The sequence below is a fragment of the Rousettus aegyptiacus genome, unplaced genomic scaffold (assembly GCF_014176215.1).
Source record: "Rousettus aegyptiacus isolate mRouAeg1 unplaced genomic scaffold, mRouAeg1.p scaffold_m13_p_14, whole genome shotgun sequence".
NCBI lineage: Eukaryota > Metazoa > Chordata > Mammalia > Chiroptera > Pteropodidae > Rousettus > Rousettus aegyptiacus.
Genome location: NW_023416289.1, coordinates 42,910,328 through 42,929,519, shown reverse-complemented (window position 1 = coordinate 42,929,519; position 19,192 = coordinate 42,910,328). Strand labels below are relative to the sequence as shown.

Sequence of the window (19,192 nt, the reverse complement as noted above, 5' to 3'; positions counted from 1 at the left end):
CAGGGTCATCTCCCCATCTCAGGATCATTAACCTAATCACAACAGCAAAGTTTCTGAGGTGCCATCATTCAGACTCTTTTTTTTCCCCAGCTCCCAGAGCAAAAGCCAGGTCTTTATAGTGTGTTACGTGACCCTGTTCATCGCTCCTCACTTTCCTGACTTCTTCTCCCCTCGCTCCCCGTCCTCCCATCTTCCTTCTGCTCCCACCACCCTGCCCTCTTGGAACACACTGGCAGCTCCTGCCTCAGGACCTTTGCCCTCTGTCTGGAAGGCTCTTCCTCCAACCCCCACACGGCTCCCGCCCTCTCCTCCTTCAGGTCTTTGCTCATTGTCACCTAATCGGTGACATGCTCCCACCTCACATTACTTATTTATTTTGTTTCCTGTCTCTTTACCCCGCCAGGTTGTTCTTCTTCGAGAGCAGGAGTTTTCATCTGCTGAAAGCATAGTGTGGGCTCTTTGTTCTCTGCCAAAGCTGCAGGATCTAGAACTGTGCACAGCACACGGCCTATTTATTGCTGAATGAATGAATAAATTAAGGGCCACAGAAGGAAGAGCAGGGAGGAGAGAGCCTGCTTTGCCCGGGCGTGAGGCTCAGGCCAGATTGCTGGAAGGATCATATTAAAGGTGGGTGGTGTACTCAGAGGGTGATTGAAGAGCTGGGCCTGTTACTGTCTCCTGACCCCTGCCTGGGACACCTGCCAAATGCCAGGCTGTGTCTTCAGCTGAGTGCACCTTGTCAGTCCCGTAGCCCTGATAACTTGGTCTTGTTGGGTCTCTGGTGTGACTCTTCTGCAGGTGTGAGGCCCGCAGGGAGGGCCCGAGGCTTTCGCTCAGCCAGTGGCCTTCAGGGGGTTGGCACCAGCTGGCAGTAAGGGGCAGGGTCGGGATTTAGCAGGTCCTGGGGGAGGGAAGGAAAAGAGTGTGAGGGTTTGTTGTTGGGGTGAGAGGCGGGAAAGAGACAGAGGAACCACGCAGAGCCTGAGAGACAGAGAGACACACACACATGCATATACACGCGTGCACACACGTACACACATGCACACACACGACGCACACGCACACAGAACGGAAGACCGAGATGGAAAGAGAGAGAGACAGGTGGGAAGGGCCAGAAAAAGGGTAGGCACTAGTGGCAGAGACGAAGAGACAGCGGAGACAGAGACGCAGGAAAGGAGAGGACAGAAATCCAGGGGCAGACGCGCGGGTACGTGGGTGCGGAGAGGGGCTGAGGCGCAGGCCCAGGAACGCGCCCTGGCCTGCCGCGTGACCCGGGGTGAAGCCCTTCCCCTCTCCCAGGCTTCATTTCCCCCTGAGCAAATTCGTGGCCGTAAATTCCTTTTACGAAGGAGGAAGCTGCGACCTCAGGAGGGGCGATGACTTTCCCAGGGTCTCTCAGCCGTACAGGGCACTTCCAGGGAGCTACGGACCGGACCGGAGTGGGGGCGATGGCGGTGAGGCCAGCTCCCTCCCACCGGTCATCGCGAGTCCCCGCCACCCCTCCCTCTGACCGCTCCACACCTGGTAGTGCTGGGTCTCCGGATTTGGCTGCAAGGGCGGGGGCAGGGGTGGGGCCTGCAAGGGAAGAAGAGAGGTGAGCCAGGTCCCCTGTCTCCAACCTTTGACCTTCGGTGTTGGGAGAGACCAGATTCCAAGTCCCCATCGCCCATCCCTGGCTGCGTGGCCCGCGGGTGAGGGCACAGCCTCCCCGCCCCTCTGTTTCTCCTCTGGGGAATGGGCGTGAGGGCCCCGGGAGGTGGGTCCAGTGGCCTGACAATCACCCCACTGACGCTCAGCCTCGCCCCGTCAGCACCTGTGGTTCTAAGTTTTTAGTCTTAGCTTCTTAAGTTTCTCTTCTTATTTAATTCTTATTTTTTATCAACCCTTCCCACCTGAGTATAAAGGGAATATATGCTCAGTGCAGAAAATACGGACAAGAGAGAAAAGAGAGCCCGCCCTCAGTCTCTCCGCGTCTCCTTCCAGTCCTTTTCCTTCTGGTTTTTAAATAAGGGAGGATCCTAGAGAGAGTCGCAGTGAACTGCAGGACAAGGCGCCCTGGGCACAGCAGCCAACTCGGAGGAGAGGCTCCAGGTCAGAGTGGAAGGTAGGGCTCACCGTGAGGCTTTTCGTGAGCCCGGTGCCACTGAGGCCCCCCGGGGACACCAGGAAGACCGGGGATGGCATCACTTCATAGATGTTGTTGTCACCTGAAGCAGAGGACAAAGGGAGGAACCAGCTGTCAGGTGGGCCACAGCCCCATTCTGGCTGCCATTCACGTTCATTCATTCATTCATTCATTCATTCAGCTAATGTTTGTGCAAACCCCTCTTCTTGCCCAGCCCTATTCTGGGGACAGAGCAGTGATTGAGACAGCCCTGATCCTGCCCTCCTGGGGCTCACAGTCCAGTGGGAGACAAGGACCTGTCTCCAAACAGGGATGACCCAAAGTGGGCAGGGTGGGAGTAAGGGAGGTCAATAGGGCTCCTGGAGGGGGCTAAGGGAGGGCTTCCTGGAGGAGGGGACATATGAGACTGTAAGGAGAAGTGAGCCTTATGCAAGGACAGGAGAGGGTGTGCGGAGGTCTGGTGGCGAGAGAGCCTGCCATGTTCGGGGAACTATAATGTTTGGTCTGTTGGACCTATGTGTCGTCTATTTATCATCTATCTATCTATCTGTCTCTCTCTCTCTCTCTCTCTATCTATCTAATCTCTATCATATCTATCTCTCTCTCTATCTATCCTCTATCATATCTATCTATCTGTCTGTCTGTCTATCTGTCTATCTATCTACCTACTTACCTACCTATCATCACCTATCTGTTTTGTTTTGTTTTTGAGGGTGGGAATGTTACATATGAGAGGTGAAGCCAGGAAAAACAGTGGGGACCAGTTTTCGGGAGGCCTTGAAAGTCATGTTTAGGAGCCTGCACTTTGTCCTAAGGGCAGAGGGATCCACGAAGGGTCTTTGAGCAGAGGGCGTCAGAGTTTTAGATGTATCTTTCCCAGGGTTGGGTTGGAGGCTAGCCTGGAGGCCGGGGGACCAGCAAGGAGCTGGGTGTGGGGATCAGGGAGATGGAGCCTGAGCTGGGCTGTGGCCTGTTGGTGGCTGGGTGAATGTAGTGGTGACAGGGGATGGGGAGTGCCAAGCACTGAGAAGAGAAGAGAAAGCAGGTTTGGGGTGAGCACTGATGTCCTTAGAATCTGCGGCTAAGTCTGGGAAGCCCCAGAGTCCGGGTGGGGTAAGCTATTGGAAGGCCCTGAGTAGGGGACAGCAACGGGTTTGTGGCTGAGGGGAGAAGAGGAAGAATCCTTGAGGAGGGCAGGGGAGCAAGACGGGGCCTCTGACTTACCGGTGTTATGACTGGGGTTCAGCTCTGGTTTTGCTGTGGTCACCATCCTGGGGACGTAGGGAAGGAGCGAACATTAATATAGGAAGATGCTCAGATGGGTGGAGAGAGACCCAGAGGGGCTGGAAAGCCCACCAGGCCCCAGAGAGTGAGAGTGAGAGGGATGGTCCCTGCTTCAGAGTGAGCCAGCGGGAGGCCTGTCCCCATCGCTGCCTCTTCTTCCACGCAGCCCTCCAGTTTCCCCAGCCTCCACCTTATGCCAACGAGCGACATTTCTGTAACACCACCATTTATTTATATGGACCGTCTAAACTATTCTGCTCCGTCCAGCTGTTTTACGATTTCCTTAATGTTTCTCTTTAAATCAGCTCATTTGAATACTCTTATTTAAAAAGGACACTTGATGACATCACTACAGACAATTCATTAATTCACTAAATTAACATTTACAGAACACCAACCATGAGCTGAGTACTGTATAAGGCACTGGAGACACAAATGGGCACCAGGCTGACAAAGACCCCTGGCCTCCTGGATCAGACACTAGAGGGTGGGTGGGAGAGAGAGAGGGAGGGAGGGAGGGAGAGACAGAGAGAGAGAGAGAGAGAGAGAGAGAGAGAGAGAGAGAGAGAGAGAGAGAGAGAATTTGAACAAATGGTTGACAGTGGAATGTTGGAGTATAAAAAGCATCATGAAAGAAAATGAAAACAGAGAGGGGCAGAGGGTGGAGGGGTGTGTGCGCAATTTCAGACATGGTCCAGGGAGCCTCACTGGGGAGGCGACATTTGGGCAAAGGCCTGAAGCAGCCAAGGGGACTAGCTGTGTAGAAATCACGAGAAGGGAGTTCCGGGCAGGGAGTCACTGGCTGTAGTGGGGAAAAAGCCGATCAGAGGCTGAGGACTCCTGGAGCCTAGTTCTGGTTCTGGAGCTTACAAGTCACTCGGGCCTGGATTCCTATTGATACTCATAGGGCAGTTCTACGCCATTTGGCAAATGACCTCATGTCTCTAAGCCTTAGGTTTTTTAGAGAGGACAGCAAACTATGGCCTGAGGGCCAAATCTGCCCTTCACCCCCTTTTATTCTGCCTAAGGAGTCTAGCCGGAATGGCTTTTGGGCCTTCACTGCCTTTGATACGACTGTAGCAGAAATTATTATTCAATCACAGCATCTTTTCCCACTGACCCTAGAAATACCGGCTAACTTCTTCTCCACTGAGCTCTCAAGTACATAGCACTGTGCCTGGCACTTAGTAGGCCCTCAACGAACACGTGACTGATTTACTGATCAGGCTGGGAGGTGAAGGCCATGTTAACCGAAAAATAAAGGCTAAACTGAGAGGCAAGATGCATTTATTTGAGATCATAAGGAATACCTATCAGGAAACTGATTCAGGCAGAAACTCAAGTAGCGTTCCAATTAGGAGCTGAAGGCAAGAGATTTTTATGAGAAAGAGAAGAAGACATCCATAGAAGGAAGGCATTGCTACTGGTGCAGATAAGCTAACTGGGTGAGGTTAGTGCTAAAGAATGTTTCACATTTTCAGTCCAATAGTCATCAGTCCAGCAGTCACAATATCTGCTTTCTTGTTATCTTTGCAAAAAGTGCTTTGGAGCGTGTCTGTTGTTGTTTTAGCCCCCATCCAGAGGTTATCTATCTCGCCCTGTTTTAACATTCCAAAGGGCTGAGGCATAAGTGGTACAAAGCAGTTCCTCTGCTTTGGCAGCTTCCGGCCTCATTAAAGTGGCTCCATTTACATTATTTTTTTTATGGCTGTTTGCCACGCCTAAATGAGAACCTATCAGGAGAAGATGATTAGGATGATGAAGGTCAAGAAATTACAACACACAAGGGAGTGTTGAGGAAGGACAGAAGATGGTCGCTTTTATTTTCTGGGGATTATGGAGAGGCAGAAAAATTAGACATCTTATCTACAACCAGCTCAGAAACAAGGTCAAAAAGTTCTGAAAAGGCTGATCTCATGTGGAAGGAATTTTTCACTAACAGACTGTCTCTGGGGAAACAGGACCCAACCTCTCACTTGCTCCCCACCCTCCCACCACGCAGAAGCGGGCACCAATTGATGGCTTTTCCTGCCCACCATCTACCCCGCTTCACTGGTCATGTGGATCTGAGTCTATTTCGAGCCCCAGGGCTGCACAAACTGCCCACGTTTGGCTAATTAGAGTGTTCCAGCACCTGGCCACAGTGACTGGTCTGTGCAAGAACATGCGACTTGAGACAGCCCTTGGGTTTTGTTGGAACTCTCAAGAGCAAGGTTCGGTCTTTCTTCGGTGGTGGCTGAGCTGGTGGGATATAAGCCTGGAGCCACTGGGAGCTGTCGTATCACTTCACAAGGGGAGAACCTTCCCTGAGAGTGAAGCCACCATAGAGAAAAGCAGAGTCGAGAGATATATGGAGTTTCTTGAGTGCCTGGATCTAGCCATACCTGAAGCTCATGCAGGACAAAAAAACTTTCTAATTTTTTGTAAGCCAGTTCAAGGGTTGGGTTTCTGTCCCTCGCAATGCAAAATTCTATCTAATACGGCCATAAAGATTCTTTTTCATCTCAGGAGTTCCAAGATTTAACCAGATTGTGTATGTATCAGAGGATGTGACTCGTGGAAGAATCAGTCAGTGGGATTGATCGAGAAGGGAGAGGGAGGAGACAAAATGGAAGCAGAGAGAGGCCTGGGGCCCCTGTACCTGTGGCTCTGGCCTCTCCAGCCTCTTGTCACCAGGAGATAGGCAATGCTGCCAATGAAGAGAGACCCGGCGGCGAGAGATCCAATGATGATGGCAGCCGCGATCCCAGTGGTCACCGGCAGCTGTGTGAGGGGCAGCTGCGTGTGATTTTCTGAGGGTCATGAGAGAGAAGACTGTGTGATGTCTCAGGACCCTGCCCCCCACTGCACCAGCGACTATCCACAAAACACCAGGGCGGGGGGCAGCCCAGAGCTTTCTCCTTCTTTTCACATCCGAGTATCCAACCATCTAACCAGCTGGTCAATTCCACTGCACATAAAACCCAGTGTGTCCCAGATGGGACCCCTCGGGTCTCCTGCCTCAAGATCTCTGCTTCTCTAGATTTCTCACCATCCTCAGCATATCCAAAACCTACCTCCTAAGTGCTCCCCAAAACCTACCTCATTCCTCTGCCTTTTTTTTTTTTTTTTTTGCCTCAGTTGATGACACCTGCATCCTTCTATTGAAAGGATGAGGTTCTGGGCTGTTTTGACTCAGGGGGGTCATAGGGAACTCGACTCGCAGTGTTCGCAAACTTGACTTGCAGATTTCGGATGAAGCCTACCTGACTCGTAGCCCCCACCAGGAGGACCTCCAGCCTTTAATCTCAAGATGTACACCTGTTATGTCCCAGCTATGTTCATAGAGTTCAAGGGCAGAACTGGGGTTCAAGTCCTTGCTGCCTACTGGCCTTGTGACCTTGGACAGATTAAACGACCTCTGTGCCTCAGTTTTCCCATCTGTGATATGGTGACAATAAGAATATCGACTTTGTAGGGTTGTTATGGAGATTGAAAGAGTTTACACACACACACACACACACACACACACACTTCTATCAATTATCCAACAAAGGTAAATTCCCTGCCATTTTACAGATGAGGAAACTGAGGTACAGAGAGGTGAACCTATCTGCCCAAGAGTGCACGGTCAGTGCAGTATTGAGATCACACCCAGGCCACCTGAACTCCTCCTGGCCACTTTATGGGGCTTCTGAAAGAGGTACCTGGGTCCTGAGAGCCCTTGAAGTATGAAAATGAACTATTGCAGTCTCTGAGGAAGACTTTTATTTCCAGATTAGAGTGTCAATTTATATATATTTGTGTAATCAAATTAATAAATATCCACCTATTCTATCCGTCTCTCTAAAAGTTTGTCTGTTCAAAGCATCCGAAACCGGCTATAAAATTTAATCTCATCACTGAGAGGAAGGGGATAGCCTGGTATTTGGGCACAGTTGTCCCTATGGCCCAGGGAGGTGGCTAAGTTAGTCACATTTTGCAGATGTGCAAACCAAGGCCCAGAGGGTTGCATTTGGGCCATTCTTCTCCCTGACGGTGTGCTAGCAACTTTTGCACCTTCTGCCTTATCGAACCTCTACAACAGCAAGTGGAAATTCAGTGTTTTTTGTGAGTCACTCAGGAGGTGGCGCAAGGTTGAAGTCATGTTGGCTGACTCAGGGAGACTCCCTGTCCCTGTCCTTCCCCGACTCCCACACAATTGCTCAGTCTTCTTATAATGTCCAGAGCCCCCTGCCCCAGGATCTGCTTGCTCTGGCCCCTGCAACCCTATCCACCTGCCCAGCCTCATCACTCAAGACTCCCTTCCTCACTCTTTTGGCTGCCAAGCCTTTACCTTTGCTGTTCCCGCTGACTGGCATGTTCTTCCCCACATGCTACAACTTCTGTTCATTGTTCTGTTCCCAGTTCCTCTGGAAGCCCTTGCTGACAACCCCAGGACACGGAGACTCCTGGTATACTTTTCCTTCAGAGGTTACTTAACTGTGCAACTAGTTGATTAATGTCAGTAGAGTGAACACATGGGTGTCTCCCCAGCACCTTCCACTACAGGACCATTGTGAGGCCTCCAGGATCCCACCCCCAGCTCTGGATGAGGCTCTCATTAGCATTTTCCAATCAGTTTGGTTCCACCCCTTGTCACAGTGATTGGATCAGGATGGGCAACAATCCAGATGTTAGCCAATCAGAACTCTGCATTCCCTTGGCCTTAGTGATTGGTTCAGGTTGGTCCAATCAAAGGGAAGTGAAGAGCTGTAGTTCACAGTTAGGGCAAAAGATATCCTTTGTTCAGGAGGTTGTGGAGTTGTGAGCCTGTGAACACTGGAATTATTTTGCTACCATGAAGGCTTTATCCATGCCTCCTTCTTCCTTGAAAAGGGAACCCTGAGCTTTAGCTGCACAGAAGGCTGCCCAAAATAAAGACTCTTTCCACCCTCATGTGTTGTCAGCTCATTTAAACATGCCTTAAAGAACTATGTTAACCAAACAAAACACCAACATTGCTTCTGACGTTGAAACCCTGGGAAGTTTAACATACAAATTTCTGTGTACAAATTTCCCCATGTTATAAAGACATCAGTCACATTGGATTAAGGCCCACCCTAGTGACCTAACTTTAACTTGATCACCTCTGTAATGACACAATTTCCAAATAAGGTCCCATCCTGAAGGGTTGAGGGTTAAGACTCCACACATCTTTCTGAAGGGATATAATTCAACATACAACACCTCTCAAGCCTGGTTCCCTGCCATCCTGGAGAGTCTTCGAGCTGCTCAAAATCCTTTAATCCATTCCTTTTCTACTTAAATCAGCCAGAAGATGTTTCTGTTCCTGCGGCAAGAACTCTGCCTGATTCACATGACTAAATGTCTTATTTTTATAACTTGTTATATTATCTGCTTATTATTATAGACAGTTAAGAGGGAGGCTATGAATCCCTGTATTTTCCAAAGTTGACTGCAGTAATATCCTCTTCTGTGATACAATCTTGCTATTGTCATATCAAGCAGAAGGGTCTAACTCCTTTCCCTTGAATCTGGGCAACCTTCTTGACTTCCTTGTAATCAAAAAAATGCCGTGCAGGTGACACTGTGACTTCCAAGGCTAGGTCAGATGAAGCCACTCAATTTCTGCCTTGGTCTTTTGTGGTACTCGCTCCCCACGTGCTCTCCCTAGCTGCCACGTTGTGAGGAAGCCCAAGTGGTCACACTGGAGAGAGCACGTGATGATCCAGTCAGCAGGCCCAGCTGAGGTCCCAGCGGACAGCCAGGATGAATCTCTGCACATATAAGCGAAGACACCTCTGGATGATTCCAACCTTCAGCATTGGAATCATCCTCAGCCTTTTGAGTCATCTCTTCTGAGTTCCAGATCTCACAAAGCCCACAAACCAGCCCTGTTGAAATTCCTGATGCCAGAAATCGTGAACATAATCACACAGTTGTTTATTTAGACCACCGAGTTGATTAAGCAAAAAATAACTAGAACTGCACTCCACATTCTGTTTCTTCTTCCAGGATTGAAAAAAAAAAATCATTTTTTTTGGCTTTTCTTTTCATTGGTCTCTGAGACCATCTATACTTAGTTCTACGAAGGAAGAATCACCTGGGTCTTCTTCTGTGGACCAGATTTATCCATGCTGATGTTTGATTAGATGCAATCACATCTGAAAAGTGCTTTGGGACACCGGTGTACAAATGGACAAGGGCCAGGACATCCGTCCGTAAAAGTAGAATTCTGACCCACAGCCTGCAGCAACATACCTGGGAAACCGACCCTCTCATAAACAGCCCAGGAAGCCGGCCTGCCTTCAGCCAGACTTGCAGGAAGCTGGCCTCGATATCTCTAGCGACAATCCAGTAAGCTAAACAATAACTTCTGTAACAATCAGCCCCAAATGGCCTGGACTTGGTTAATAACTGACAGTGCTCTTAATTTTTGTCCTTGTTTCCAACCCACTAGAGGGAGCCAAATATGCACCCTAATCAGTCACATAGGATGTCCTCTTCTAAGTTGGCTTCCCTGTGTTGACAGTTCCTGATGCCTTCCTTGTTTTCCACCAAGAAGCCTTTCCAGCCCTCCGCCTGCCTTTGCGTCTCTCTCTGCAAATGATAGCAGCTGACTCCTTTGCTGTCTATAGCAAGCGCTGAATAAATAACCTTTGGTTGTCTCATTTGGTTGGTCTTTGTTGATTTCTGCAGCTTTGAAAGCAGCAGCATCACGTGGATTCGTGGAGCCGGTCCTGTGGCAGGAGGTTTTGTGGTTGCCCCCATTCCGTGGACATGGAAATGGAGGCTCTGAGAGATTTGGCCATTTGACTAAAGGTTGAATTGTTGGTGAGTAGTAAATCCTTGACACCGATGGTGGCTGCTAAGTCCCCTCTTTATCCACGGGGAATATGTCCCAAGACCCCCAGTGGCTGCCTGAAACTGAAGATAATACCAAAACCCATGTATACTATTGTTTTTTTCTTGTACATACGTACCTATGATAAAGTTTAATTTATAAATTAGGCGCAGTAAGCAATTAATAACAATATATAATAAAACAATGATCACAAGATAATGTAATAGAAGTTATGTGAATGTGGTCTCTGTCTCTAAAAATATCTTATTGTATTGTATTCACTTTTCACTGGAAGGAAGCACCTCTGTGGCATGTCCGAATTGCCAGCATCACTCTTGCACTTTAGAGTCATTATTAAGTAAAACAAGGGTTCCCCGAACACAAGCACCGCGATACTGCGACGGTCGATTGGATAATGGCGACGGCTACTGAGTGACCAACGGGCGGGGAGCGTCTATAGCCCAGAGAACCTGGACAAAGGGGTGATCCACATCCTGGATAGGACGGAGCTGGAGGGTGCGAGTTTTCATCATGCTACTCAGAACAGCGCATAACTCAAAGCCTACGAATTGTTTGCTTTTGGAATTTTCCATTCAGTATTTTCAGACTGCAGGTTGACTGCGGGTAACCGAAACCACAGAGAGTGAAGCCATGGATAAGGGGAGACAACTGTAAAGTCATAGTTAAGAGTGTGGGCTGTGGTGCCACCCAGCTTGGGTTTAAGTGCTGCTCCTTATCTGAGTGGCCTGGACAAGTTACTTAAACCCTGTGTGCCTCAGTTTCTCCATCTGAATAATGGGGAGCATCAAGCCATGGCTGGGAGGATGCAGAGGATAAGTGTGTGGGAAGCATTCTGCACATGGTCAGTAAAGGGGAGGGGACCCACGACTAGGTTTTACGGGACAGCAGAAACCCGCTGTAAACGACCGTGACTTTCCCCTGGGCTTCTGAGCCCAGTTTCTGCTCCTTCCTGGGTGTGGGACCGTGGGCAACTGACTTCCCCTCTCTGAGCCTCAGTTTCCTCTCCTGTGAAGTGGGGACAGCCACTGTATCTGTGTGTCATGGGCCTTTCTTGTGTTTTCAGGCTGCCTGGTGCCTGTGAACCCTCCACCTTGGGGTCCTGCCAGGGACTCACTTTCTTAGCCTCCTTTTCTGAAATCATTCATTCGTTCATTCATTCATTTATCCAACCAGTACTTATAAGCATGTATATTATTTATGCTACTATACTAATTATATATGATATGTCTAAAATTCTCTAGATTTCTAGGCACTGGGGATGCAGCAGGGAGCTGAATACAAATAAATGCCTATCCTCATAGGCCTAACATTCTAGAAAATTCCATAGATAAAATGGTGAGGGTTGTGATTCTGCTGCTTTTCCCATCATCTTACTCTAATAATTTCATCTCCCTTGACAATCTTCCCTTCTTCCGAGGAGAACCCTCCACTCCTGGGCCAAGTCCCGTGGCCCTGGGCATTCGTTTCCTCCTTACCTGGGAGCGGGCACTGACAGGTGACCCAGCCTCCCCGATCAGATGTACCCACGTGAGACTAGGCATTGCAGGCCAGAGATGCAGGCACCAGGCTGGGCCTTTGATGGTGAAAATGTGGCTGACATGCCCACCAACATACGAATGCCACCAACATACAAATGGGCAGAGATCTCTGGTCTGTTCCTTCTGTAAACTCAGTGCTTGGCACACAGAAGGTGCTCAAGAGATGTTTGTTGAATGCATAACGAATGAATGAATGCAGCTTTCCTGGGCTGACAGGCGGAGGCTGTGCCCCTAGTGCTGACAGCGTGGACAATGCTTGCTCTGGGAGGAGCAGCCCTGCTGAGTGATTTATACCCTGTGCTTAGTTCCCAGCCTCCTGGAAGTCCCATGAGCATGCTATACCCTAATTAGACCCCTTCCTGCAAACACCAGCTGGGGTGACTTCATTTCCCCACAAATCCCCTTATGATTAGGAGAGATAAAGCATGCGAGTTGGTGGGCACACGGGAAGTGCTCCCCGCCCTTTCCGTCTCTCACCATGCAGGGGCTGGCCTAGGGGCCACAGCTGCCCTCAAATATCAATGCCCTGGTTGCCGAGGAGACCTTTCCTGACACGAGGACCCTCTTGACCCTGTCCTGAATTCCCATCAATCTAGCCTCCACCTTTACTTTCATTCTTCCTTTTTTTGTTGAGCTGAACCCTTTTGTGCTCAGCCTTTCAGAAGCCAGGGCAATTCCCAGCCCTCAATTCGCTGCTCTCCAAGGGGACCCCTTGGTGCGTCCCTGGAGCCCCCTGTGGAAGCAGCCAGGGTCGAGAAAAAGCCAGGTGGCAGAGGGGCCAGGGACATGCACCCAGCTGGAGCCTCAGCTCCCTGCCAACCAGTGGTGTGGTCTTGGGCCCTCTCTGGGCCTATTTGTCCCTCTCTGCACAATGAGGATTGTCCCAGGAATGGAATGACATGAGGTTTGCAAAGCCCCGAGCCTGGAGGTGCCTGGCATAGAGTCAGTGCTCCCTAGATAGGAGATAGCGCTGCAAATATTTACTGTGCGTCTCGTGTGTGCTAAGCACTGCTATAGGCACCAAGGGGTTAATGGTGAGCAAATTGATAACAAATATATTTTATGATAATCACTAGAAATGTCAGGCATCGAGTCCTTGCTCCCTTTCCCAGCCCTGATCCCTGGGCCCCCAGCCCCCCATCTCGTTTGTCCTACTTGATCCCACCCATTTGGGCAAGGGGTGAACCCCTGACTCAAGGGAAAGCAAATCAAAGGCCAGGCTGGGTTGACCGGATTCTCTCTGAGTCTGTCTGTCTGCCTTTCTCTCTCTGGCTCCCCTTCCTTTCATCTCTGGGTTCTGGAAGAGGAGATCCAGAACATGCAGAGAAGTCCGGGCTGAACCTGTTTAATGTTCTGGTGAGAATCCCCGGATACAGAGAGGAGAACGCAGCCCTTGGGCAGAGATGGGAGCAGAGGCGGCGTCCCCTCCTGGAAGAGGGAGCACCTGACCACTCCTCTTGTCCACTCCAGACCCGGCTGGGTTCCCCACCCCTCTTCGACTGTGTGTCCCGCCCCGCTGTGAACCCAGGCCTTTCGGCATTGACATCCCAGGGGCTACCTCTGGGCTTTCACAAGGTCATCTCACTATGAGCCAGCTGGGGAGAGCGTCTGCCCTTGCGACCTTAGCCTTAGGAAGCCTCCTTGCTCTCCTGCCTCAGTCATGCTGGCCTCCTGCCAACTCAGGTCAGGAGCCCTACAGCTTCCTGCCACAGGCCCTTTGCACAGGCTGAGCCTTCTACCTGAACACCTCCCAAAGCACTTTTCCCCTGTACTGGGTACTGCCATTCAGGCTCTGTGGAAGGATTGCCTTCGCAGGCCAACCTCCCCGATACCCCAAATGAATCCTCTATTCATAACTGCATAATCCCTTTCCTTCACAGCACGCGCATTGTTCATAACGGTTTAGTGTGTGTGTGTGTGTGTGTGTGTGTGTGTGTGCGTGCGCGCGCGCGTGCACGCATGTGAGTATGTGTGTGTGATTATTTAGTTAATACCTATCTTCCCTCTGGGCTCTGAGCCCTGGGAGGGCAGGGCCAGAGCTGACTCAGTCACCACTGTGTCCCTGGCACTGCCCAGATGCTGGGCCGGACACAGGAGGCCTCGAGGAGGAGGCCTTGAGGGAGCGCTTGCTGAAGGAATGAGTGAGTGAGCAATGCAGTGTCTGCAGAGGCAGCTCTCCGTCTGACTCACGTGGCCCCGCATTCAAACCCAGCTCCGTCGCGGATTCGATGATTGGCTGCCCGATACTCAGGAGGTGCCTTACACCATCTGAACCTCAGGTTCCTCCTGGATCGAATGAACATTCAACTGCACTGGGCCCCACAGTTATGTCACGCTGTGACATCACTTTAAAACCTTCTGTGGCTTCTCATTAATTTCCCGACGGCCTGCAAGCCTGGCCCATGTGGGGCTTAGACTTTGCCTCCTTACACACCAGACTTGCTCGGCGTCTTGTCACCATGGCTCCCTCCTGTCTATGCTTTGAGCACCGCCAGCTAGTCTAGTCTCAAGGCCTTTGAACTTGCTGTTCCCTCTGCTGGGACCTCTGTCCCCTAGAAATCCTCTGGGTTCTCTCCCTCCTTCCCGTCTCTGCTCAGATCACGTCATCTTGTTTACTTTTGTCTTTTTTTACTGAGCAAGTCATAACCTCTCCATGCCTCAGTTTCCCCATCTGTAAAATGAGTCTAATAGTCTTACCCACTTCACAGGGCTGCCGTGAGGATTAAATGCACTATTATCATTAAGCTGGCATGTAATAAGCATGAAATAATGTTAGCTATCACTATTATTATTAATGTGACTATCTGAAGCGATAGTGACATTTATTATTAATTTGTTATTTACATGCTCATTATCGACATCCACATTTGAATAAAGATAGGGAGATTTTTTTTCTTTTTCTGCTTCGGGAGGAAGTAGTTAAGCTCCCAGAGCCTGGCATTCGGATGTCACGGCATGAAAGCCCAGCTCTACCAATTTCCATGCCTCGGTTTCCCCATCTGTAAAATGGAGACAATAATGGCACCTGCCTGATGGAATTCTTTTCATTAAAGCTTTCATTTATTTATTTGTTTATTCATTTATTCAACAAACATTAACCGAGAACCCATTATGTCCCACATGCTGTGGCAGGTGTTGGATAATGAAAGGACGAGTGCGTTTTATTTCTCTCACCTTGAAGGAAACAGCTATCCTAGCGAGACCAATATGTAAACTGATAAATTCGAACACATTATGAAAGCCACAAAAGTAAAGGATGAGCAGAGCCCCATGGGGATATAGATGATAAGTGACCGAGAATGCCTGGGAGGGTTAAGTTATTATTACTCACCTCCCTCCTTCCCCATTCATCGAGGTATAATTGACATATAGCATTTCATGGACTTTTCTAAAGGTACAAATGAGTTAAAATAGGGTACTGTTTCTCAACCGGGGTGATTTTGCACACGGTGTGGGTGGGGGGGTACATTTGGCAGTGTCATGGCTGGCAGGGCACTACTGGCCTCTAGTGGGGAGAGGCCCGGGTTGCTGGTGATACCCCAGAGTGCACAGGACGGCTCCCTGCTAAGAAGAATTAGCCAGTTCAAAGGGTCAACAGTGCCCAGGTTGAGAAGCTATGCTCTCTAGGGCGTGTTTACAACAGAACGTGTCCCATAACAAGCGCCCAAGAAATGTTAGCTGTTGTTGTCGTCCATCGCCCCGCCTCTAGCACTTGGCCCAGAGCAGATTCCTCAAAAAATACTTGACTTCTGAATATGAAGGTTGAGGGATGTAGTGTATTCCTCCAGACCAGGCATACACTAAGTGCTCAATAGATATTTCCTGCATTAATGCATGTGACAAGTAAGCGAGATGGCGCAGCCACCAGGGTTGGCCTCTGTCTGGCACAAGGTAGATATTCAATAGATATTTTTATTAGTTAATATATGTAAGGAGTAAATGATATTTTCAGGGCCTGGCATATAGTAGGTGCTCAAGCAATATGTGTTGATGGAGGTAGTGTTTGCACAGGGCCTGGCACGTGGTCGCTGCTCAGGAATGGTTAGCCTCTCCACTTCCACCCCCAGCACCCGACACTCACCAGACACCTGGACCTCAGTCTTGGCCCGCATGGTCAGGGAAGGGTTGATGGTGACCTCCACGTGATAGGTGCCACTGTCGCTGGGCTGGGCATGACGCAGCAGCATGGAGCCATTGGGGAAGCCGACAATGTCACGCTGCTTCATGGCGCTGCCATCTCTCTGGGGTCGCTGTAGCTCAGGGATGTAGGTGAACAGCCGTGTGCCGCCATAGGTTTCCTCCCCCAGGTACCAGATGAAGTCTTGGAAGGTGTCTGGGATGCCCTGGACAGACAGGAGAAGGTCCTTGTTCTCTTGAGGTTGCTCTGGAATCTTCTGGATGCGGAGGGCCGCCCAGGAGCCGTGGGGAACCCAGAGGGCCAGGACCAAGGCTGTGGGCAGTCACAGGTGTTGGTCAGGGACCACAGCACTCACCTCCCTATAGGTCCTCATCTAGGGGTTAATGAGTCTGAGTGCTGCTCATTGGAAACAGTTCTGGAATTGATTAGTGATGTCTGCCTGGGTTCAGGCATGGGAACCCAGATACTGGAGGTCACAGATTTGTCATTCCACTGGTTAGCCCAGAAGGTTTTCCACCCTGAGATACTGTGTGGGCTGCTTCTAAACATTTGGACTTTCAGAATTCATTCATTCACTCATTCTTTCATTCATTCACCCAACCATTACTTATAGGCATATATATTATTTATGCTACAATACCAATTATATATGATATGTCTAAAATTCCCTCAATTTCTAGGCACTGGGGATGCAGCAGGGAACTGAATACAAGTAAATTCCTGCCCTCGTGGGCCTAACATTCTAGAAAATTCCATAGATAAAATGGTGAGGGTTGTGATTCTTCTGCTCCTCCCCTATCTTACTCTAATAGTTTCATCTTCCCTGACAACCTTCCCTTCTTCTGAGGGGAACCCTCCACTCCTGGGCCAAGGCCCACTTCCTCCCCTCGGCCCCAGGTGTTTGTTTCCTCCTTACCTGAGAGCAGGAGGCCCTTTGAGAAGAGGCACTGGCTCCCCGTGGGAATCTCCATCTTGGTGTCCCGTGGAGATGCCAGGGGTCCACCTGTTGGACACTGAGGGGGCTGGAGGGCTGGGCCAACTCAATGAGGGTCCCGGGGGTGCCTCTCAGACATGGCAGAGGCTGGCCAAGCCCCGGCCATGCACAGGCTCTACCTGTGCGGTCTGGGATGAAGGTGCAGATACTGGTCGAACCGGTTTTCTGGGGTGACTGGGGCTTCCCAGCACTCCTCCCTTGACTCCCTCGGGTCTCTTCTTCCCACTCAGTGTGACTGTCGGCGGCAACAGCAGTAATCATCACAACAGTCACAGTGGCCTCTGGTTGAGCAAACCTCCCCAACTCCCCTGGGCACCTTCAGAGTGGCCCAACACACATGACCTCACCCAACATCCAGATGCCTAACTGTTCCCGTTTCAGAGTTTCAGAGGCGAGGAAACCGGCTAGAGCAGAGAGGCAAGCCTACTAGCAGGGGGACATCAATTTCACTCATGCCTGGCTCACTCTAAAGCTCTTAGCACAGTTTTTAAAAAGCATCATTCCATTCATTCATTTATTCATTCATTCATTCCAACTCATACTTCTTATGCCCGGCCCCAAGCCGAACCGTCCTGGCGACACAGTGATGACGAAAACAGCGCCTGCCCTGCCCTCACTTCGCAGTGGGGCTCACATTTCTGTGTGTGTGTGTGTGTGTGTGTGTGTGTGTGTGTGTGTGTGTGTGTTTGTGTGTGTGTGTGTCTGGATCATCAATGATGATCCAGAATGATTAGAGCTGTGATGGAGGAGCCTGGTTTGGGGGAGAAGGGTCGGGCCTGGGAGAGGCCAAGGGGATGTTCCACCCAGCCTGAGGGTAAGAAAGGCTTCCTGGAGGAGGTGGCTGAGATCTGGAGTAGTAGGAGTGAGGCAGATAGTGGGGTGGAGGAGGGTGGGGTGAGGTGTACCAGAAAGCGTGAACAGCACATGCAATGGCGTGGAGGCTGACACGTGATCACAGTGCATTGAGGAAGCTACGAAGTCCTGGATGAGTGAGGGATTGAGTGGGGGAGGGGGCGCGTGACTGGAGAAATGGGAGGGGTCCTTTATGATTTTGAGCTCTGTCGAGAAAAGGTCTGGGTGATGGAGGATCCAGGGTTGTGCTAATACCATAGCCCCTAGCCACATATGGCTATTGAAATATAATTTTTAATTAATTAAAACTCAATGCCTTAAAAAACTTAATTCCGTCAAACTAGCCACTTTCAGGTAGGTGCTCAATAGCCCGTGTGACTAGTGGCTATGACATCAGACGGCGCCTATGCAGAACATTTCCATCATCATCAAAGAAAATTCTAGTGGACAGAGCAGGTCTAGGATCCAGCATGGGGCAGCACCTGTTGAGATTTCTGGGTCTGCAGGAGGAGAGAACAAGTCAGTGTGTGTGTGTGTGTGTGTGTGTGTGTGTGTGTGTGTGTGTGTGCTGGACACGCATCATCAGATTGTTGGAACTGATGGCACCTTCCAGAGTCTGCAGGTTGGGGTGAGAGAGAAGTCTAGGCTTTGAACTACCTCGAAGGCAGCATGGCCCGTGGGTGTCCGGGTGTCTGAACAACCAGACTCCAAATGGCTGTGTTGCCATTATAAACCCTGCTCTGTGAGCACCGCTGGGCTGTGCAGAAGCCATTTATTTTGGATTTTCCAGTTGCTGAATCTCCTCCCTCTCTCTATCTCTCTGATTTAGATTCCTTTTGCATTATTTTTAAAAAGTTATAGAAATTTAGACAGTATGGACTCAAAAAGAAGAGAGTCAAATTCAACCATCCTCCAATTATCCAGAGAGAGTTGCTGCCAATACCAGAGGTCCAGGCTTCCATCCGTTGTCCTGCATGCAGCCTTCATCCTCCTGTCTCCCTAGCCCCAGAAGGCATGTCCTGATTGGTGCAAGCCTCCCAGGTGATCCCATTGTTCTGGCCAGGGATTGGTTGAATGGTGGGCAGTACCAGCCAATGAGACTCGAGGGGAAGCTGCTAGGGAAGGTCACCCAGGATGGGGTGGGCTGCTTCTCCAGGTCTTGGTCTGGCTGCCGTGACCCCAAAGTAGCAGCCATCTTGGCACCTGCCTGTGGATGATGCCAGTATGTGAAGGAAAACAAGAAACAGCAGACAAGCAGAGCTGAATTCTGCATGTGATGCCTGGAGTAGAATCAGATAACCCAGATTCTTGTTTTAAAACCCCACCTGGGTAGTGGTGGGGTGGGGTGGTGGTGTGCTTTCTGCTGTTGGTGCCTGAAGCACCTTCACCCTTGCATTTTTATGTACTGACAGAG

The 19,192-nt window shown here is 50.1% G+C and overlaps 1 protein-coding gene across 1 annotated transcript; it reads right to left on the bottom strand.

Moving 5' to 3' along the window:
• Window positions 1-485: 485 nt before the first annotated feature.
• CEACAM19 (CEA cell adhesion molecule 19) lies at window positions 486-17,101 on the bottom strand. The gene is made up of 9 exons (XM_036231700.1): window positions 16,849-17,101; window positions 15,876-16,244; window positions 6,051-6,201; window positions 4,287-4,300; window positions 3,808-3,877; window positions 3,350-3,396; window positions 2,116-2,207; window positions 1,522-1,575; window positions 486-901 (listed from the first exon to the last, which is right to left on the bottom strand). The coding sequence occupies exons 1-9, from the start codon at window positions 16,901-16,903 to the stop codon at window positions 848-850; spliced, it is 906 nt and encodes a 301-aa protein (XP_036087593.1). The 5' UTR covers window positions 16,904-17,101; the 3' UTR covers window positions 486-847.
• Between the last annotated feature and the right edge of the window lie 2,091 nt (window positions 17,102-19,192).